Source organism: Trichosurus vulpecula, chromosome 1, assembly GCF_011100635.1.
Source record: "Trichosurus vulpecula isolate mTriVul1 chromosome 1, mTriVul1.pri, whole genome shotgun sequence".
NCBI classification, from domain to species: domain Eukaryota; kingdom Metazoa; phylum Chordata; class Mammalia; order Diprotodontia; family Phalangeridae; genus Trichosurus; species Trichosurus vulpecula.
The window spans coordinates 400,652,328-400,675,569 of record NC_050573.1 but is presented as its reverse complement, the minus strand read 5'-3'; the positions used below and the strand labels follow the sequence as shown (position 1 = coordinate 400,675,569).

General features: G+C 36.7%; 1 protein-coding gene across 3 annotated transcripts in view; it reads left to right on the top strand.

Moving 5' to 3' along the window:
• LMBRD2 (LMBR1 domain containing 2) overlaps nt 1-23,242 on the top strand; it is a 62,506-nt gene that overhangs the window by 32,201 nt on the left and 7,063 nt on the right. For 2 of the 3 annotated variants that reach the window (XM_036758531.1, XM_036758540.1), the window contains exons 7-17: nt 3,464-3,538; nt 6,729-6,842; nt 7,125-7,308; nt 8,592-8,773; nt 9,483-9,616; nt 10,746-10,851; nt 12,107-12,204; nt 14,127-14,230; nt 19,383-19,429; nt 21,555-21,660; nt 22,682-22,811. In XM_036758531.1, coding sequence (XP_036614426.1) covers nt 3,464-3,538; nt 6,729-6,842; nt 7,125-7,308; nt 8,592-8,773; nt 9,483-9,616; nt 10,746-10,851; nt 12,107-12,204; nt 14,127-14,230; nt 19,383-19,429; nt 21,555-21,660; nt 22,682-22,811 — 1,280 coding nt within the window. The remainder of the gene's footprint in view (nt 1-3,463; nt 3,539-6,728; nt 6,843-7,124; nt 7,309-8,591; nt 8,774-9,482; nt 9,617-10,745; nt 10,852-12,106; nt 12,205-14,126; nt 14,231-19,382; nt 19,430-21,554; nt 21,661-22,681; nt 22,812-23,242) is intronic. The other variant, XM_036758548.1, reaches the window with a different exon arrangement.

Sequence of the window (23,242 nt, the reverse complement as noted above, 5' to 3'; positions counted from 1 at the left end):
CCTCAATTTATGGACACCCCTTCAGATTCCTGTTCTTTGCCACCTCAAAAAGAGCTACAAATACATACATATTTTTTACCTCCTTAGACTTTGTTTTGCTTAGGACTAATCCCTCTCTTAATCTGTCCTCCTTCTAATTGCCCTCACCTCTTCTCCCCTTTCCTTCCTGTTTCCCTTTTGAGTAAACTGTATTTCTCTTTTCAACTCTGTGCGTGTGCGTGTGTGTGTGTGTGCGCGCGTGTGTGCGTGTGCGCGCGTGTGTGCGTGTGCGTGTGTGTTCCTTTTAACTAGTTCAGATGAGAATGAGGTCTGAGTGTCAGCTGTTCCCTCCCACCTTCTCTTCCTTGTTTGTATAGATGTGCCACCCTAATTATGTGATATAATTTTCTCTGACCTTGTCTCTGCTGCCCCAGGTATTCCTATTTTCCTCTCTTACCATTCTTTTTTTAAGAGCAAAGCGTAACAGAACACCTCCAAGACCTCGTTTAATAGGTCTCCTCTTATCACCCCTAATGATGATAGGGCTCACAGGGGATACATATACTACTTCTCCTTGTATATAAAAGTAAGTAGTTTAACCATTAGGCCTTTATCACTGTTATTTCATATTTACCTTTTTGTGTTTCTCTTTACTCCTCTACTTAATTTTCAGAGTTTCTCTGCAACTCTAATCTTTTTATCAGGAATGCTTAGAAATCCTCTATTTCATCAAAGGTCCATTTTCACCCCCTGTAGCACTGTACTCAGTTCTGCTGGTAAGTTATTCTTGGCTGTAAACACATATCCTTTGCCTTCAGGAATATCATTTCCATGTTCTTGGCTCCTTTAATTGTGGTGGCTGTTAAATTGTATGTGATCCTGACTGTGACTCCTCACTATTTGAATTCTATCTTTCTGGCTGATTGCAATATTTTTTTGCTTTGATCTGGATGCTCTAGATTTTGGCTCTGTTGTTCCTGAAAGTTTTCATTTCGTTTATTTGTTGTTTTTTCCTCCCAGGAGGCAACTGTTGAAGTCTTTCTATTTCTACTTTGCCCCTCTGGTTCTAAGAAATCTGCGCAGTTTTCTTTTAAGATTTCTTGAAATATGTTATCTAGGTCTCTTCTTTAGTTGTAGACTACAGGATAGTCTGATAATTCTTAAATTTTTTTCTCTTCACTCTGTTTTCAGAGTTATTTGTTTTTGCTATGAGACACTTTATATTTTTTTATTTCTTCATACTTTTGACTTTATTTGAATGCTTCTTATTGCCTCATAAAGTCATTGACTTTTATTTGTTTTGTTCTAATTTTCAGGGAATTTGTTGTTTGGGCAAAGTTTTACACCTCTTATACCAAGCTACTGATTCCTTCTCTAATTTTTCTTTTTTTTTTAAGGCAATAAGGATTAAATGACTTGCCCAGGATCACACAGCTAGTAAGTACATGAGGCTAGATTTGAACTCCTGTTTTTGTAACTACAGGGCTAGTGCTCCATCCACTGTACCACCTAGCTGCCCCTTCTCATTTCTTGCCAATTTTTTTCCTCAAGATTTATAAAAACATTTTTAACTCTTTTAAAAAAACTCGCTTCATCTTTATAAGGAATTGTAGCAGAGTTTAATCCTAAGCTGTGTTTTTCTCTGAGACATTGATTGCAAATGTTTTGGAATCATTACCTTCTTCTGCGTTTGTGTTTTGATTGTCCTTGGCACCATAATAGCTTTTTATAGTAGGGTTCTTCTTTTATTTACTCTTTCTTCTAGCCTACTTCCTGACTTTTGACTTGGTGTTAGGACTGGGTCCTGCCACACTTCTGGAGGGAAGATCTGGGCTGGTCTCACTGCTGCTATCTTGGATATTGTGTTATTCTAGACCATCAGGGACAGGCTATGACCTGCAAGCTTTTCACTGCTCCAGGGCAGAATCTGAGCTCTGCAAGTTCCCAGTCTGTGTTTGGGTCTGAGCAACAGTAGGTGCTACTGGACTTCACCTTATTAGCCAACGGGAAATTTCTGTTGGTTCAGAGTAGCAGAATTGTAGGCTCCCCTTTGTTCTTGGATTTCTGCCTTAGTTATTTTTCTGCAGGATGGGCCAAATGCTGGAAGGGAGAACCTACTATGAGTTTGGGTACTAAGCGGCACCCCACTGTTGCTGCTACTGACTCCCAGACTTCCTTCTTTGTCAGTATACTACCCTGTACTTCCATACTTGGGAACACCACCCCTGAGTACACATCCGCTCTCATTCCACCCTGGATCTGTAACCTGGAACTGTGTAGTAGGCAGCAGAGCTGCCAGTTGGTGCGTATTGCCATTGCAGTCACCTGGTATGGGTCTGGGGCCCTCTTTTACCCCACTTTATAATCTCCTCCTAGGCACTGGAGTGCTCAATGAAATTTCCCTAAAGTATAGAATTTTGGAGGAGATGCTTCAAATGATATCAAGATACAGGACATGGCTATCCTGGTGGGCAAATGAATTAGAAGGAGAGGTAGAGCTCATTGAATTTGAGGAAGTTATGCTTTATCTTAGGAAGTTTTGCCTTCTGAAACATATTACATAATGCTTTTACTCATTTTCCATTTCTATAAAAACATGTTGATAAAAACAAGACTTTCAAACAGTTGTATTATTTTTAGGAGACAGTTGAATATTTGTCTTGTGACTTACGAAGTTTTCCTACAGCTTTTATAGGTTTACATGCAAGGAAAGTAAGTTAAGAAGGGGCAGTGTCTTGCTGTCACTAGATGCGATCATAAATTTTCTTAGCTTGCTTTAAGTAGTTCATAATATTTACCAAGCAAAATTATCAGTTATCCATTAATGCTAAAAACACAGAAATATTTTGTTTCCTATGCTGAAACAACCTGATTTCAAAACTTTTCTAGACAGTTTTGATCAGTCTTCTCTTGTTAGATATAAGCATTTCTAGTGCATGGACTTTGTTTTTACAGATCAGATTTTAAAAAAAAAAACATACTTCTTGAAGTATTCTTAGACGTATTCGGGATTACCTAACAATTGATCAGGTAATGGGAGGGTTTTACTGCCTTAGGGAACACTGAGAATAGAGGCATTTCAAAGCTTCCCTGAAAATCTTGTGGTGTGTAGCTTTTTATTTATTGTGTATTTGTCTTTGTGTAGTAGTTGTGGCAGTTACAAGTTTTCTGAGCTCATTCTTGATCATGATATAGAAGACGAATTTAAAATATGAACATGTAAGTAAGAAGCTTGCATATTAAAATCTTGTGGGTTTTAAATTTTGGTCTATCTTTTTAAGCAGTAATGATATTAAAAGGATTTTTTTCTGTTGTGTTACAAAACTTAAGCTTGAGAGCATAGTATCCGAAACAATCATCATGGTAACAGAAAAAAATAAGAAATTTGACATGGGAAATAATTTGCACACATATCATCTATACTTTGAAGTTTAACCTACTATTCTAAAGAAATTGAAACATTCAGATTTTTCTTGTTTTACAGGAGGTTCGGAAAGTGAATGAAAGTATAAAGTATAACCACCCTTTGAGAAAATGTGTTGATACAATATTAAAAAAGGTAACTAAATTGCTGTTATATCCTAGATACTAGCTGTTTTATGTGCTTTTTAATGACACAGATTTTAAGATTTTTCATAACACTTGAAAGTAGTTATGACTTTTTAATAACTTTTTAAATAATATAATTTTTAAATAACTTTTTATAACTTTCCAAGATTTTTCAAAAATTTGTTTTTAATGCCGCAGTTGTGATTTTAGCTAGCCAACCTTAACCATGGGTATCTGGAGAACATAAAAAGTATATCTTTTTTTCTTTTAATAACTTTGGAAAAAATTTAGCTTAATTGAATTTCTTTTTAGTTGTTTCCACATGAATTTTTTTTCTTTTGTCATAATATGCTTTACACAAAACATTTTCACATTACCATATAATAAGCAGTAGAGGGGGTGCCAAAGTGATAGTGAGTGTGCACTGCTACATGTGAGTAGCAATTGTTTCTTGTGCCCCTCATAAGGCTCTTATATATAATTACTAAAGGTACGTCTCTCTTTAAAATAAAAACATCTAATTATGTTTGCTTATTTAGCTCCCCCTTTGTCATCTCATGGTGTTTGCACAACATACAGTATGAAATGAATGAAAGAATAGCAAGGAGTACTTTGATGCTTCAGTATTGTGAACAGTAGTTCTAAAAATTGAATTGTCTGAAGATTTACTAAATGTATCTTCAGTATACTTATTTAGGGACATCGCTCCCGTTTCTCCTCCATATTCTGCACTCTCTGTCTTGTTGACTTTGGTAAAGATGAGAGATGGTCATGTGGCTTACCTCGAGCCACTTTTGTATCAGTATCTTAAGTCTCCAGTGTTTCTGTCAGTTCTGTTGAACATGTCTCCATGTTTACCTATCTTGATGGATTCATTGATCTGTTAAGTACCTTCTACATTATTCTGTTATTGTTCGAAATGAACCATTTAGGATTAGTACACCTTGGGTGCTCATGACTAAATAATCAGTGTGTTAGATTTATCCACATGCCTAATTTTAAAGTGATTGATGAATTCATCATGTGTCTACTCTCTAGCACTGTAACACTACTAGCATTGTTAATAAGGATTTTTTAAAATCTCCAAATTTGGAATTATATGTGAAGATCATGATTGTGGTGTTAATTCTGTATTTGAGAAATAAATTTAAGCCTGCAAGTATTCTGAGTATAGAATGTAGTGGGATCTTTTTTCTTTTCAATAACTTTACCAGTTATTGAACATTAAAACTCTTTATGTTAAAGCATTTAGAAACATGCTTGTCATTCCTCTCACCACTGTCCTGTTCTGTGAGTCTTCTATGCTGGCTTGTGTGTGCTTCCTTGACCCTGCCCTGGCATCTCCGTCTCTCTGCCTTTACACTGGCTGTGCTTCTCAGCCCCTTCACCACTGCCTCTCAACTTCCATATCTTCCTTTAAGATTCACCTAAAATCCCACCTTTTGTGAGAGGCCTTTCCCAGTCCTTGTATTCGTTTCTGATTGATTATTGATTATACATCCCACAGCAACCACTTCTCGGTTCCTCCCTCTCTCAATAGACCTGTGCTGCTTTTTTATAGATCTACATTTTGAGATCATCTCCCTTTTCCTTTCTTGCCCACCAAAACCTCTTGTGTCTCTACTTTGTTTCAACCTCAGAGGGGTGACCTTTGGTCCTGCCAAGGGATCAGTACCTTTCCTTGTGCCCCCAAATCTAAGCTCTTTCCTTCAGGCACGTGCCATTATCACCCCTTACTTCTTTCCATCTTCATTCACTCCTTATCTGTTTGTTCCTTCCCTAATTTGTTACTTCCCCAATGTCTACAGATAAGCTTAGATCTGTGGTCCCCTAAAAAGTCTTCCATGAACCCTTCAAACCTTCACTGTTTTTCCATATGTCTCCTTCCTTCATTATTAATATTGGATTTGGAGTTATAGCAGCCGGGTTCAAATCTTATCTGCCTCTGTGCCTTTGGGCTTGTTACTTTAAGCCCTTTGGACTTCAGTTTCCTTAACTGTTGAATAGGCCCCATATAGGGCTTTGTCCTAAATCTTCTTCCCTATTCACTCTCTCCCTTAGGGATCTTGTCTGTTCCCATGGTTATTATTTGCTTTTCTATACAGACAACTCTCAGATCTATAGATCTGGACCTCATTTGTCTCCTGAATTCATCTCTAACTGCCTATTGGTTTTCTCTGCCTGGGTGTTCTGCTGACACTTTGAATTCAACATGCCCCTAGAAACTACTAATCATGTCTCCTACCTCCCCCACTCCCCCAGACTTTCAACACTCAGGTTCAAAACATCACTCATCTTTCATTCTTCACTTTTCCTATTCCACCCTAATCATTTGCCAAGTGGCTGCTGATTCTGCCTCAACTCTATTGCTCCCATAAATTCCTTTTTGTCTACTCTCCTGCCATCACTGTATTTCAGGTCCTTATCCTTGCTTCAACTTTTATAATAGTTTCCTTGGCTATACTCTTTTCCTTTCCATTCTTCCCAAGACACAGGTCTGACTGTCATTCTACTGTTCACAAAACTTCTTGTTCTAATAGCCTAAAACATTTAAACCTGGTTCTTAGGATACATTTTGATACCATTCTGTCTTTTTAGCCCTTTTTAGTATATTTCCCTTCACATATTCAATGTTTCAAATTGGACTGCCTACTGTTCCCTGAATTTTGTCCATTACCTCTTGTTTGCATTCAGTAGTACAAATCTCCCACGGTACTTGGAATGCACACCTTCCTTATTTCATAATCTGTCTTTCTTCAAGACTCGTTGCAGGTGCCTCTGTCTACCATGAAACTTCCCTGATTCTCCCCTGCCCCTCACTAGCTAAAAGTATTTGTTTTCTTTCCAGATTTTCTTTGTCTTGAATATTTCTCTTCGTCCCCGTTCTCCCAGCCTTGTCTTAGACTTAGTCACCTACCTGTCAAATCCTTCAACAGTAGAATAAATAGGGAACTTGAAAGCAGAAGCTGACACCTTTTTCCCCCATATATCCTCCATTCTTAGTTGCATCTTATCCAAAATAAGCGCGTAATAAAAGTTTATTGTTTTTGAATTGAATTCAAAATACCAATCACGAAGCAAAAGTTTTGAGAAACTTAGCTATGATGGGAAGTGCAGATATTTTCATTAAATTGAAAATTTTATTTTCTATGTATGCAAAAGTACTCATTTTAAAATATATATGTGTTTATTCTTAATAGTGTCCTACAGAATACCAGGAAAAAATGGGTAGGAACATGGATGACTATGAAGACTTTGATGAAAAACATAATACTTACCCAAGTGAGAAAAGTTTGGTTAAGCTTCATAAACAGGTAAAAAAAAATGAACCATTTCATTTATTGAAGAGTGTAGCTGTTGCCCACAAATGTAGAATTTTTAGTTAAGTGTGAGTCATAAACTTGATTCGATTACGCTTGTGTCTTTTGTCCATTTCGCTAGTTACATATTATTCTGAAGGATTTGCTTAGATATTATCTGCAATCTATCTTCACACATGAGTTTTTTAATAGTCTTCCTAACAATTTTTGTACTAAACATTCCATCTCATTAAAGTGCCTTATGTTTAACTGCTTACTCCATTTTCTCTGACCTAGGTCATTTATTCAGTTCAGAGACACCGTCGTACACAAGTACAGTGGCGCATTCTTTTGGAACAAGCATTTTATCTTGAAGATGTGGCAAAAAATGAAACCAGCGCTACCCGCCAGTTTGTTCATACTTTTCAACCACAAGAGCCAGAAAACAGATTTATCCAGTATTTCTATACTCCCACAGTTGGTATGTGCTAAACTGTAATGTTCTTACGCATATATTATTCTCAATTATGTATGTAATTTAATTATTTCTGTTTGATATTTATTTCCATTTATGCTATGCTACAAGCATTCATCAGTGTTAAGCCAAAAAAAAAACCTCACAACTACTATAGTATTCTTTATTTAGTATCATCATCCTCATATTTCTGCATTATATATTTAACTCTGTCTATACAAATACTCAGATATTTTCTTTGCACCATATTAGCTGTAGTTTCAGTAATTAAAAATTGAAACAATTGATTCTTCTTGTTTGGGGTTTTTTTGTTCTTATCCTAGGCCACACAGAGTGTACAGTGGTTAACCCTTTTCAGTTGTGATATAATTTTGGGACCTGCCAAGGTGCCACTTGCCCATTTATCTTTTTTTATCCATACATTCCAATCTTCATACAAACTGTTCTCTGTTCTTGCCACTGTGTATGCCCTTCCCCACCCCACCCCCCCCCATCCCAAGTCACCTGCCAATCCGATTGTCACACACAAAAATCATCATCTCTGGCTAAGAAATGAACTTTAGTATTAGTTGATTAAAAATCATTTTTAAAAGGGTGCTATGAGATGGTTTAGGAAGTAGGAATCAAAACTGATCAGAAAATAATTTTCTCTTACCTATAGTTTCTTGAGTTTTAGCTGTTTAACCAAATGGTTTCAACTTAGATTTTTCCTTGACATGTACGGCCTTAAACCTGCAGAATTAATATCCAGAACAAACTCAGGTCTTGCTCTTATGTTTTCTATAATGGCAGCCTAGTCTGGTCATCTATATCTAATGATGAATACATTGCAATAACATTTTAGTTTCATGTGCTATATTATTTCCTATGTATCATTTACCCTATCACTTGAGACTTTATAAATTCTTAAGACTGTGAATACAGGATTCATAAAATCCAAGCCTTCTTCTCACCTTGGATTTTTGGGGAGGAAAGGAAGAGGTTTCTCTTTTCCTCACAAACTGAGTTGCTAGTCATCCTTTCTTTTCTACCACAGTTAACTCTCCAACTAGGGAAGTATTCTTGGAATACTTAACTATCCTTGATGCTAAGGTGAGCCGTGGCTGTGTTTTGCTATAGCCTCTGGCAAGTGAGAGAGCTCTACCTCCTTGTTCTGTCCCTCTATAATCTTTGTGGCCTGTGAGATAAAGCATTTTATCTGAGCTCAGAAACAGTTTAAATGAAATTATGGCATTTTCTTTTTCTTTTTATGAGCTCTTTTAACCTTTTGATTTTCTTTTGTTTTCCAGAATGGTACTGGGAATGTCTCTTGAGGCCTTGGTTTTACAGGATACTTGCTATTGTTTTGGCCGTCTTCTCTGTGATTGTCGTGTGGTCAGAATGCACATTCTTTAGCACTAAACCTGTCTTATCCCTGTTTGCAGTCTTCATACAACTGGCAGAAAGAACATACAATTATATATATATTGAGGTCAGTTTGGCATCTGTCTGTCATATACCAGTGCATATCAATTTATAATACTAACTCATTTACATATCACTTTAAAGTTTGAAAAGCACTTTCCTTACAATAGCTATGCTATCCCTTCAATAACTTTTATTTCATTCATTCTCCCTTTCATCAAGTAGTAATGAAAGGCAAGAAAGCCTGTAATATGTTATTTGAGAATAAGTCATAAGTAATCTACAATAATCATAGGTAGCATACAGAGAACCTAAAAATATTTGTGCTAAAATTTACTTGTTTTTCCACATTTTGACCTTCTAATATTTATATGAGGAGTCACCAAGGAAATAGGAACCTTCATTTGCTTTGGTGGCTAAATGCAAAACTTTATGATTATAAATAGATATTGGCCTAATCAAAATATGCTCCCTTCATGATTTTAATTTCCTAGTTATAGCTCTGTTCTAGTTTTTAAATCTATAATACTACTCCTCAGAATGCTTGTAATCTAATTTATGGGTGATGTATATACATATAATGTTTATTGTGTAGTTTATAAAATGTTGTATTAAGTCCATGTTTTTAATAGACATTTTGTTTTGACATAGTTCTTCCCAATGAAAACCATTATGAAATCTTACAGAGTACATTTCCTGAAGACAGGCAAAACTTACTTAATATTGTGATTGTATAAGTCACTTTATAAATATAACAATTTTCCCTTTGCTTTCAGATTGCATGTTTTCTTTCCATCTTCTTCTTAAGTATCTGTGTTTATTCTACTGTCTTCAGGATCCGTGTATTTAACTATTATTATTTAGCATCACATCACCAGACTGATGCTTACAGTCTTCTCTTTAGTGGCATGTAAGTACGTGGTGATTAAAAATTGCCACAAAAATCTCTCAATTGTACATGTTCTTGTATATACCTTCTTTATATGTTATTGTCTTGGACACCCTGCAAATACCTGAGTTAGTATGAGAATGGATTAGTTGGTAGGAGAAATTCTTATTGATAAGTCAGTGATGGCAACTGCTCTAGAAGTCGGAGACAAGTTTAAATCTACAGCACAGAAGTGTCACATCACTGCCAGAGGTACATGTAGGTCTGAATTGAGGTCCTAATTAGAGTGACCTGTTTTCTCAGGGACCAGAAAATCGGTATTGTTAATAAATGTTTGTTGACTTAAATTGAGGATTAAAAGGCCCTTGAACTATGCCTAGAGATAGATGGAAACTAAGACATCAATCCCCAATTGGAATTATTTGCTTTGGGAGATGTTGGTTTCCCAGCACTTAGCAGTGTTCAAGGGAAGGCCAGGTGAGTACTTGTCAGACAGGAGAAATATCTGCATGGGGGTAGGAAATTGGACTAGATGAACTCCAAGATCTTTGCCACCATTTAATTTATATTAGCTGAAGTTTCTTAGATATACAAAAGAAGATGGGGATGAGGAAAGGGTTAGACTTAAGAAAGAAGACAGAGGGATTAGAACTGGGGGACTGATAAAATTTATCTCTTGATCTACGCATAACTGGATGCTGTGGCAACTCTGTGTGCCTACCTATATGTTGTTCTCTGATAAAAAAAATTACTGAAATAGTTTTTGTGCATTCAACACAAGTGACCTGCCTGCTGAGAGCAGGTGTAGACAGGAGAATCAGAGGTTACATTCCTGAAGCTACTGCTCCCTCTCTATTGTGTCCCCCTCCACCCTTCACCCCCAGGTAACAATAGAAGCACTAGCAAAAGCAGGCAGCCTTTGAAAGTCATGACTACCAACTTTTTCAAAATGATTGTTAGATAAATAAGGGCAGCTTATGTTCAAAATCCAAAATAAATACAGTCTTGTTAAAATAATGTCTTGTTGATAAAAAAAAAATTTGTTAGCAAAAGATTCCAAGTGATTAAAAATTTGTGTTTGCCTAACTATAGTTCTCTTTTAAGAATTTACTGTGTATATACTTTGTTTAAAAACCCTCTATTACTATAGGTTATTCTGTCGTTTGACTCCTCCTTTGTGTCTAAATTTTTTGGGCTTGACACACATGGATTCAACAATCTCTCACCAGGATACTCAACCAACTGCTTATACATCAGTAAGTAAATGGAATATACTACAAATTCAATCAAAAGAAGTGTAATATAACATTCAGGAAGGTCACTTGACTAATGACTTGCATGAAAAGATATACTAGAATTTATTTCTTGTGCAATTAGTGATACAGAAACTTATCCTTGTGGTTTTTTGGTTTAGAGGTTCTAATTTTATGTACAACATTTTCTTTAAGTTTACCTAATTGATAATTCTGAGCAAGTGATTAAAATTTTTAATTTTAACATTTTGATTTAATTTATTCATTTAACTGTTTGACCTTTGAAACAGGTAACCTAACACTGAATAGTGAAGCATCCTGTTTGTAGTTTTAATTTTTTTTGTTACCCCTTGAGGTCATTTCTTAGGGGGTAGGAAGGAGTTTCTGAATGCTTTCTTAGAATAGGAAACCTCTCGCTACATCGCAATTGCAGTCTCATAACAGACATGCCTATAAGGCTGACGTAGATAAGATACCAGGGCTAGTAGGAAGCATAGTCATGATTTCCAAAATGCTATAAATACCCACATACTACAGTCACTTTGCTGTATGTCTTCTCACTAGATCATTGTAACAGAAAAGCATACACGTAAACAGAGGAAATACTTGGATAACTATAATCCTCCCCAGTCTTACTGAATCTCACTCCTAATCCAGAAATTACCCCAAACATCTAAAGTTATATGATAGACAACTTCTTTCCTTAAGTATCTTAGTTTAAATGATATCTACAAGAATCACCCAGAAAACAACAGCTCCACCTACAGTCTTGCTTGATTTTCTTATTTGGTATGCTAACAGGACTAGTGGTCAGATTATCTCAAAATAGTGCTTATGTTTATAGTCTGCCATACAGTTATTTTACAGCTGATATTGACATTACTGTAAATGTTTGATAAGCCATATTTGAAAGGGGGATATAAGTTTATATATTCAAACTACCAAGGTTGAAACTTAGTATAATGAAAAGAACTCTGGATTTGGAGTCAAAGGGCTTGAATTTAAATCCCAAGTCTGTCACTTAACCATCTGTGTAACATTGGGTAAGTCACCTAACTTCTCTGGATTTCATAGACAAAGTTGGATTTTGATTTCCTGAGTTCCTTCTTGCTCTAAATATGTGATCCTAATGATGTGTTTCTTCCTATTGAAAAGGCAAGTTTATTGTTGTAATTTGACTGGTAATTAAGATAGACTTTTTATTTTAATGTAAAGGGAAAAAAAATCAAACTAAATTTATTTTTTTCTTCTATTTCAGATTATGGGTTCCATGAAAGTACTATCTTTTATTGCTGACGGATTCTATATTTATTATCCTATGTTGGTTGTTATTCTCTGTATTGCTACTTATTTTAGGTAAGACACTTAGATCATGAACATTAATTTTCTTCCTTATGTCCTCACCCTAAACTGGATACCCACTTTCTTGGCAATTAAGATACTCATTAGATCTACTGTGATGTCATAGTGATGTCATTTTGGTCCTTTTCAAGCACAAACTACAACAGCCAACCAGATCTACTGTTCAAAAGAACCTGCCTGACATGACGGGAGGAAGGGGTGTATGGTTGTAGCCCTGCTTTGATCTTATATCATATTCCACGATAAATTCTAAACGTTGTATATGTAACCTTAATGTTATGCTCTTATTATGAAAAAATTTAGAAGAGAAACATCATTAGAAGTTAGAAAAACAGAAATTAGAAGAGAAACCTCTCACAGGTATGGATAGGAGTTATATTCTTTACCCAAGAAGATATAAAGGCAATTACAAAAGATAAAATAAATAGCTTTGATTACTTCAAAATGAAAAGTTTCTGCACAGACAACATTAATGCATCTAGGTTAGGAGAAGTGGTTACATGGGTAAAAAGAAAAACCTTTGTATAAATTTCTCAAATAAGGGTTTGGTATCTGAGATATAGCAGCACTATATAGAGATATAGATATGGATCTATAGATATAGGCATTCCCCAATAGATAGTGGTCAAAAGATATGAACAAGCAGTTCTTAAAAGAAGAGCTATAGAATTTTCATAACTACATGAAAGAATGCTACAGATCACTTATAATAAGAGAAATGCAAATCAAAACAATATTCACATCCTCAAAATTGGCAGAAATGAGAAAAAATGGCAATAGTCATGTTGTAGATATTATGGAAGGATAGGCACACTGAGACATTGTTGGTGGATCTGTGAACTGGTACAGCCATTTTGAAAACAAAATGCTACATTAATGTTGGAGGCTTTCCGGATGTTACAAGTATATAGAAGATTTTAAAATCGATTGTTGTCTGTAGCTCTCTCAAAAGAAATAGGAAAACTATGAGAATATTTGTATACTTCAAATACTTTTGTTATCTGAGATCTAGTGCGTTCTGTGACTGAATTATTGACCTCATGTTTGGTTTTTATAGAATTACACAAATTGCTTACATTTAACGAATGGTTTTTATTCCTTTTGGAATCATAGGATTATATATTTAGAGTTGGAAGGGATTTTAGTTATCTAGTTTTATCCCTTCATTTTACAAATGAGGAAACTGGGTCCCAAAGAGATGAGGTGACTCAGACCCAGTATCTCATAGGTAGTGACAGACACTTATCTGATTCCAGAGTCAGTACTTTTTGTGTTCCAGCGTTTCGGGTGTATAGAGCCTCAGTGGAGGATAGATTGAAATACTTGGTTGAGATATTTTTCGTGGTTTCAGTTGTCCTTGCCTCTCATAGTGTGAATGTCACACATGATGAGTATGATTCTGGGATCTCATTTTCATTATATCTATGTTCGTACTATTTATTTTGGTTTGGCTAAAGAGGAAGGATCTTTGTTTGCATTCTTGCTCAGTGGGAAGGCCTTTGCTGTGTTTCCTTGTGTCTGTTTTTGCTCATGGTGAATCATGAGCAACAAACAGTGTAATTGCATGTATGTATGATGCCCTTTCGAGAGGTCCTGAGTTCCTATTCCTAATCAATAGCTTAGCTGAAACAAAGTTTAACATTCAGTTATTTAAATATAAATCTTACCTCATGACTACTTCAGATCCATTTGTTCTTCATACAGACTGCCTCCTTAGTCTCTTCCCAACTCCAACTTTTTGTTAGCTGTATTTTATGGATAACTTTAAATTTTTTCAAGGTTATTTTTGACTTCAGGAGATTTTCCTTTTGGCCTTATTTAATAACTTTAAAGCCTATCTTCCATTAAGATGTAGTTACACCATAATATAAATTCAATCCGTGCTTTCTTGTCTTCCTCTTTACCCCTTTTTCCAGTTTAGGAACACGGTGTCTGAATCTGTTAGGTTTCCAACAATTCATGGGAGATAATGATATGACATCTGACTTAGTTGATGAAGGAAAAGAGCTAATTAGACGAGGTAAGATGTGTATTTAAAATAAGAAAAAGAGAAATACTATGACAAGTCAAAAATTGAAATTTGATATTATACATGAATGTATTTGGTTGAATTTACTAAAAGCTGTACTCATCCTTTACTTATATGATAAAGGAGTAGAGAATGTGTCCCAAGCACTGAATTTTACACATTTTTTAAAAAGTGTATCTGAACACAATAATGTTGCATTACAGCTTTTATATATATAAGAAATACTGTAGCATAAGTTATTGGGAAAAAACATTCATCTGTTATGGTTGAATGTCTTTTTTTTTTTTAACATTAGATGAACTTTTAGTAATGTAGGATCAAACAGATCCTAAGAGGTGAATTGGAGGTACACTTTTCATTTTAACTATTATAGTAAATCTTTTTTGTCAGAATGTTTTGTTTCAGTACGTAACCAACTTTGACAAACACTTATTAATTACATTACAAACATTAACTGTTAAAGCAGTGATAGTTCACATTTATATGACATTACTGTTTCTGTAGGACTTTAAGGTTTGCCCATCACTGTATGTACATGGCATAAAGCTATTAAAGCTTAAAACTGCACTCCAGCTTTTGGGATTTCCACTGTGTACCCACACACACAACATACCAACACGCATGCACGCACGCACACACGCACACACATTATTCAAGGACAATAAAAAGCAGTTCTGGGAAGTGAGTAAAAGCTACAAGCAAGAATATTAAAAGGAGATTCTGTAGGTCTCTGGAGTATTCTGCCAAATCCATTTCCTGCTTCTCCTGTTCCCTGAGGGAAGGCTGCTTAGAGGCCAGCAGAGATGCTTCCATCTGTGCTAGCACAAGGCAACTTCCTCTTTCTGCTGTCAGCCTAATCTTCCAGCCAGGATATGGGGGACCTCCAGTGCAAAGAGGAGCAACCTTCCCTTTGACCTCAGGCCTTCCATCTCTTGCTTTTCCTGTGCCTTGAGGGAAGAAGAGGAAAATCAGTGGGTCTAGGACTTCCATTTCTTACTGTGTTCAGGTTTGACTTCTGTCTCCTTCTGAGCATTTTCCTACTCAGTCTCCAGCCTTCAGAAGGAAGAGGATTTGTGACCATCTGCCCTTCATTTGTCTCTAGCCTGAGGCGCCTTCCCCATGATAAAGAATATTCTAACCCTGGTGATACCCTAAACATCCTTTAGGTCATCATCCAACCCTCATTTCCTGTCCAGTCCTTCCCAATTCCTTATTCCCATTCTCTCAAACTCCTTATACCTCAAAGTCCAACCAAATGGTACCCACCCCTTCCACTATGCCCTCTAATGTTTGTTTCATAGAAAACAAGCTTCCTTTCATCCTAAATCTTTTCCTCTCCTATTCCTTCCATCTTCTAACTGTTACTGAAACCTGACTTCCTTCTGACAACAGATTCCCTGGCACCTCTTTCCAATACTGGGTACACTTTCACATGTTACCCTTGGCTCACTGGTGGAGAGTAATAGAAATATTCCTTGCTCTTCTTTGCCAGTTTCAGGCTCTCCCTTTACCTCCGTCACTCAGCAGTCTCTCCTCCTTTGAAGTTCTTGAAGTTCTTATCTACTACTCAATCATAATCCTAGTAGCTATTCTCTAGAGACCTCAGAATCATTCCCCTTCCTTCCTTAATGAGTTCAGTACCTAGCTCACAATTTTTCTCTCCTTTTCAGCTCTTGCCTTCACACTTGGGGATTTCGACTTGCGTATTGACTCTCCCTGAAATACCCTAATCATTTACTTCCTCAACCTACTCACCATGACCTCCTCTACCCTACCTTAGCCACACATAAAGGTGGTTCACAGCAGTGATCATGCTATCATCCACAAACGCACCATTTCTCTGTTCAAGAATTCTGAAATCCCCATATCTGACCACAGTCTATTGGCTTTCCACCTCTTCCTCTGCCTTCCCTTACAAAACCATGTTCTTCATCCACACTGTGACCTTTAAACTTTAGCCCCTTCGTTCTCTCTCATGCCATCTCTCTTGTACTAACCGCTCTCTCCTACTTTCTCCTCCTTGACCATTGGCAAACCAGTTCAGCTATACACTGTCCTACACATGTGCTGCTGAGCAAAGACAGAAGGAATCAGACAACTGTTCTGATTGGATCCACTACAAATTTGTGTTAGACAACCCCAACTGAGCCCTTATTAGGCAGTCCTTCCATACCTCTCTCATCAACTCATTGTCCCCCATTCTCCATGACCACTCTTCCACACCTTTTCATCCTTCCTCAAATCTCCCACAGCTCCCTCTCCCTTGACCCTCTTAGCTGAGAACCTTGCTTCATATTTTGCAGGAAAAAATTGAGACTATTTGCCACGAACTTCCTTTTCTGTCACTCAGATGCCTTCTGCCACTGTCCTTACCTTTGTTCCCATCTTATATGATAAGGTGCTTTACTTCTTACCAAGGCTAATGCCTCTACCTGCACAAGCAGTTCCATCCCATCCCATTTCCTCCCAACAGATTGTACCCTCTGGGTGCTAACACCCTCATGTGTCCCTTATCCTCAAAAAGTCTTGATCCTTCCATCTCTATTGCCTGTAGCTTTTCTCTCCTTTGTGATTAAACTCCTTAAAAAGACCATCGACAATAATTGCCTGCACCTTCTCCCCTCTCACTCTTCTTAATCCCTTACTATTTGGTTTCCACTCTCATCATTCTGCTGAAACTGCTCCCCAGAGTTACCAGTGGTCTCTTAATTGCCACATCCACTGGCTGTTTCCTTAGTCCTCATTCTCCACGACTACAGCTTTTGGTGCTGTTGATCCACCCTTTCTCTTTGATATTCTTTTCATGACACCAGTCTCTCCTGGTTCCCTCCCTACCTATCTGACCTCTCCTTTCTTGGATCCTTATTCAGATCCTGCCCTCTAACTTTAGGTGCCCATAGGGGCTCTCCTGAGCCCCCTTCTCCCTCTGTACTACTTCACTTGATCTCATCAGCCCCCATGGATTTAAATAATTATATTCTATATAAATATTCTATTCTATTATATTATAATTATTATGTATTACATTATATATTATATTCTATATAAATATATTCTCTGTGCTGATAATTCCCAAATCTACCTTTCCAGTCCTAATCTTTTTTGCTGACCTCCAATCTCACATCTCTATCTGCCTTTCAGATGTCTCTAACTGCATATCCAGTAGAAATGTTAAGCTCAATATATTCATAATGGAACTTAGTACCTGTTCGCTAAAACTCTCCCCACTGTCAGTCTTCCCTGTTACTGCCAGGGCATCACCATCCTGCCAGTCTCTCATGCTCACAATCTAAGGGCCATCCTCAGCTCCTCACTATCTCTCTTCCCCCGTATCCAATCAGTTGCCAAGACCTGTTGACTTCACCTTTGCAACATCTCTTAAATACACCTTGTTCTCTCCTCTGACACTACCACCACTCTAGTGCAGGCCCACATCACGTCATATCTGGACTATTGCAATAGCCTGCTGGTGGGTCTTCCTACCTCAGGTTTCTCCCCAGTCTCCATTCAGCCACCAAAATGATTTTCTTAAAGCACAGGTCTAAAAATGTCCGTCCTCCCACTCAATAACCTCTTGTGGCTTTCTGTTGCCCCATTTTCTACATCCTTCTTAATTCTAGTGCCTTTTATCTGTTAATTATTTCCTTTTTATACTGTTCATTGTCCATACATATTTGTTTGTTTGTCGTCTCTCCCATTAGATTGTGAGCTCCTTGGGAGTAGGCACAATCTTGCTTTTTTTAGTATTCATTAGTACAGTGCTTGGCACACAGTAGGCATTTAATAAAGTGTTTATTGTATGACTGCATTCATGTGACTGCCTTCCCCCAGCTTTGGAACTTTTTTGTATATATTGTTATTGTTGAGTATGAGATAAAACTTCAAAATTGTTAGTTGCATTTCTTTTATTAACAGTTTGGAACATTCTTTTGCATACCAGAAGCTTTTAGGCCACGTGGGTTTGAATCACATGTTGTGATGCCCTTTGACCCTGAACCAGGATATATATACCCAGAGGTTGGCATTTTTCCTTGGGGCTGTCACTCACTGGAAGAATGGCGCCTGACTCTGGGCAAGCCATTGTAACTGCCCCACCCCCCGGCTTTGCTAACCCAGATGTTGGTTTGTATTTGGTCTGTTTATAATGTATGTTTGTGATTTGTTTGTATTTGCTCTGAAGCCCAGGGTATTGGCTTTTCCTCCTGAACTAAGTGAATGATATTTGTATGTTGGATTAAAGTGAGATTGTCAACCCCTTAAAGTAACTTTCCTTAGTAAAGCAGATCAAGGAGCCTGTGCTGGCAGCTCTTGCTGCTGGTCTTATTGGGTCTTACACCCTGCAACAGCTGCTAGCTGAATTGTTGCTACAGTGCTTTTGATTGTTTGGGCTTTTGAAAAGTCCTTATTCACATCCTTTAATACCATCTGTTAGGAAATACACTTGTGCTTATATATTTGTTATTGGTTTCCTGTATATCAGACCTTTGTCAGAGAGTTTTTCTATGAAAAATATCCCTAATCAAAGGCTCCTCTTATTCTAATAGCATTGATTTTAATTTTTTACTCTGGCAACTGAAATGGTCTGTTTATCACCTCTGTCCTTTGTTTGTGAATTTTTCCCTTGGTTACTTGTGTAGGGTATCTCCTTTTAGTATATTAATTTTTATTTGCCATTTATTTTTAAGTTGAGTATCCGTTTGGAGATTAATGTGGTAAATAATATAAATTTAATTGTGATAGTGACGTTCATCTAATCTTATTAGATGAACTGCCAAACTGCTTTCTAGTTTTTCCAATAATTTGTATTTAGTAGTCTTTGCCCCACTATTTGAAATTATGGGTTTATTTAACACCAGGCTATTATGTTGGATTGTCTCCGTCTCTTGCTTGCCCCTTATGAAGTATGTAACTTAATCTCTTGCTAGGGAAAAGTAAACAGAAGTCAGGTGGCTATTTGTCATGGATGTCAGAAAAGATACTCTCCATTGATTGGGAAGTTGGACTAGGTGGTCTGTAACATTCAACGAAGAATTTTATGATCCTTTCTTTAAAAGATTTAAACCACAGGTTTAACACCTTTACACTCTTTAATTAGTTCTAAATAAGCCACATTATTTTAAACTTGACATTTTTCTCTTTCTAGAGAAAAGAAAGAGGCAAAGGCAAGAAGAAGGTGAAAACCGAAGAAGAGTAAGTATAATATTTTAGGCTGTTTTAGAAGGTATTAATTGAAAAAGCACAGTAAGAGCTTGTTAATTTGGCCAAGTGGGAAGGATGGTACATAGTAATAGAAATTGATTGTATTTTTTTAAAAGGATTACATTTTTTTTTAAAAAAAAATTACATGTACATGTAAACAGGTTAACAAAAGCTATCATGTAGTACACCCATTGAACCTGCATTAAAAATGCTGAAAATAACACATAATTATGTATGTATGTATGTACACCTATACAGGTGTCTATATGTATACACAAGTACAGGAATAGCTTTTTGACCTTCGTAAAAAGTTGATGCTTTCTTACACATTAAATGTACTTGAAATTTTTTTATACCGTCCGTTTGCTTAGCCAGACTTTTCTTTTCCTAAATAGAAAAAGTCATTAGTATTGCCCGGTCACAGTTACTACTTCCTAAAGGTGTACACTTGGTGTAGAGAAGAGTTAGAGAAAAGTGATAGTTGTCTCCTCGTGCTCAAAGCGTTGTTTAGGGAGAACGAGGACACGTGGATACAAAATACAAAGAAGCAAATTTCAGCTCTCTGTAAGAAGTTTGTAAACTGCTAGACCTGTCCAGTGATGGGATGGGCCATCTCCATAGGTAATGAAGCTTCTTGTCATGTACAGCTAGAGACTGAATACCAAGCTGTCAGGGACTCTCTGGAAATGATCCCTGAGCTGATTTGTGGGTTGAATTAGATGCCCTCTAAGCCTTCTTTCACTTAAATTATATGCTTCTAATTAGTGCACTCCAATTAAAGAGATTTTATTATGCAGAACAAGATTGTTCTCATTAGTGCCGTGTGACTTTGTATTTCTGGAGCATTTTAGTTTTCCTGGGGAAAACAATTTTAATATAGCTGATATTTACATAATAACTATTAGAAGGTAATGATTTGCTGAAGTTTTTGTTTAGTTTTGAAGTAGTGTCTCTTAACCTAAATAGCAGTAAGTGGCATGTATAGTATTTTCTTGATTATTTTTTTGGAAAACATAAGAGTTGTATGGTTTGATATAACTCTAGTTGGAAAGTGCTTTTAAAACTATCTTGCTTTGTAAGTATAAGCTGTTTTCACTTACAGAACCAAATCCAATAATATTTAGAATGACTGTTAGGCTTAAAGCACTATGCTCTTTCTTTCCAGGGAGGGGAGAGGAAATATCAGGGAGGTAACAATGTGAATTCATTGGAATAGAGAATTCCTGGTATATGAAGTCTCTCTACCTCTGAAGCTTATCACCTGCTCTTTAGCTTTCAGGGACTTCCTTATGGATGTCGAAGGCAGTTCGCAAGCTCATTGTCATCCTGAACTTCTCATTCTCATCTTTGCTTTCCAGTCAGTTGCAGAGTTTCATTGTTTCTACCTTCCCAGCCTCTTGTAGCATCCCCTTCTCTCTGCTCAAAAAGCCATCACTTTAATTCTAGTTCTCGTCACCTCTCACCTAGACATTTACAATGGCCATCTAATTGTCATCCCTCTCCCCATTCCAGTCCATCCCCCACATAGCTGCCAGAGTGAGTTTCCTAAACCTTAAGTCTGGCCATGTCACCCTGTTTCCTCCAAGACTAAAGATAACCTCCTTTGTTTAGCATTGAAAGCTCTCCATAACCTGCTCCCTTCCTATCTTTCTAGTTTTTGTGTGCTTTAGTTCTCTCCATGCATTCTATATTCAAGCCGTCTCTGCCCTTGCACTGGCTATGTCTCAAGTCTGGAATGCTTCCCCCTCACAACCTCTCTTGGAGTTCCTGGCTTCCTTCAGCACCATCTACAGGATACTTTTCCTAGTCCCCCCAGCTGCCAGTGCCTACTCCTCTAGTTCCCATCCATCGTCTCTGTATGTATCTTGTATTTATCTGTTGTTTCCCTCTGTGGAAGGTAGGTTCCTTGAGGGCAAACACTCTTTTTGCCTTTCTTTGTATCTCCAGTACTTGACACACAATAAGCACTTCATAATGCTCAGTGGACTGACTGAATGCCCCTCTTGCCAAGTGTATGTATTTTAGTTAATTATACTTTTGATGAAATAAAATTGTTAATTTTTCTTCATACCTATTTCAGTGAGTTATTTTTGCTAGTTTTATGTTTCTTTTCAAGGAATGGAAAGAGCGTTATGGAAACAATCGAGAAGATTCCACCAGGAATAGAAATGTTCATACTGACGCAAAGGAGTCAAACTACTCAGAAACCAATACCAACAGATGTAAGTGGTCATTGCATTTGGTTTAGGGAAGTAAATTAGGTTGCTTGCCAATCTTCAGCTTAAGAATCAGTGCTGGGCAGATAGTTGGAAGTAGCATTTGTAGTCACAGATTCAGGAAGCTGGGCTACAGGGTAGGAGATACATTGGCAGGAGTAATCAGAGGAGCAGAAGCCAGAGGATATCAGTGTATTGACTTACATCGACAAAGTTAGCATCTGTCCTAAGCTTTCATATCACTTTATTTCCATGATTACTCTATTCGTGTTTTGCTTCATTTACTTTTCTCTAGGCAGTTGTGTGCTTTTAAAAAGACTAATTAACACTGTCCTCAATAAAAATAGTCTTAATTATTTAAAGAAATAATAAAATAGCTAATTCTGATTTGTGTTAGTGGCTTAACTAATTACTCTAAAAATCTTTTCCTTTGCTTGGACTACCTATTAATTATCTACCTTTGTGCTATATGTTTTCCATGAAAGTCCTATTCTAATTTCTCATCATGGTTTATGTAAGGCAAAACCAAAAAAGTCCAAGCTCAGGCAGGTTGTACCAAGCTAGACAATTGCCAAGTATAAGATGGGTGGCAGACTCTTTGGCAGCTGAGACCAGACTAGCTAAGATTGAAGAGGCATATCACCAGTGTGGCTGACCACCAGCTATTGAGGGGTTTTTTTTGTTTGTTTGTTTGTTTTTTGTTTTTTTTTTTTGCCACGTCAACTCATTTATCCATTTACTGAGACCTGGAGAAGTTACCTCAGGTAATCAAAAGAAAGATATTCTCTTAAATGAAATCTTGGCCCCTAAAATTATTAAATTACCTTATTTATAGTCTTCTGATTTTAAGGTGCTGTGCTGTTGTATATTTTTTTTCTGTTACTGTATTAGATTCAAAATTTAAGCCCATTGCAACTTTGACTCCACTCTGTCCTCATGCTAAGGGACTATTATCTACAAATAAAAAATCATTACTGTAAAAGAAATAATAATGTGAATTTTTCCCCCTCTTTACTTCCTTTTATAGCAGCATCTAAGTATACAAGATCTAATAATCGGACTGAAAGAGATAGAATTGAATTACTTCAAGATGCAGAACCTCTTGATTTTAATGCAGAAACGTTCACTGATGATCCTCTTGAATCTGAATCGGGAAGGTCAGTTTGGTCCTGTATCTTTTAACTATAGTATTCATCCATTTCAAAGGGTTTTATTAACCTTCTGACTTAACTAGATTGACTTAATTGGATTTTCTACAGTTTCCAAAAAATAGTTCTATTTAGAGTATCCGCTTAATAACTATTACTTTAAAAGCTATTTTTTAAATGTTACCTGTGAATCAACAGAAATAGGTTTTGAATCTATGCAAATTTAAATAGCTTTACAAATTTGACCAAATTTTACTGTTTTGTGAATAAAACATTGAGAAGTTTTTGTTTCTGTACTTTACCCTTGTCAGAAAAGTTTTCTTTCTGTGGATTTAACAGTTAAAATAAAGATGAATTTTGTTTCCTTTTTAAAATGGATTTTTGGTAGTGGAATCAGGTGAAAAGCGGGGAAGGAGGACTCTTTTTTTTTTTTATTACTT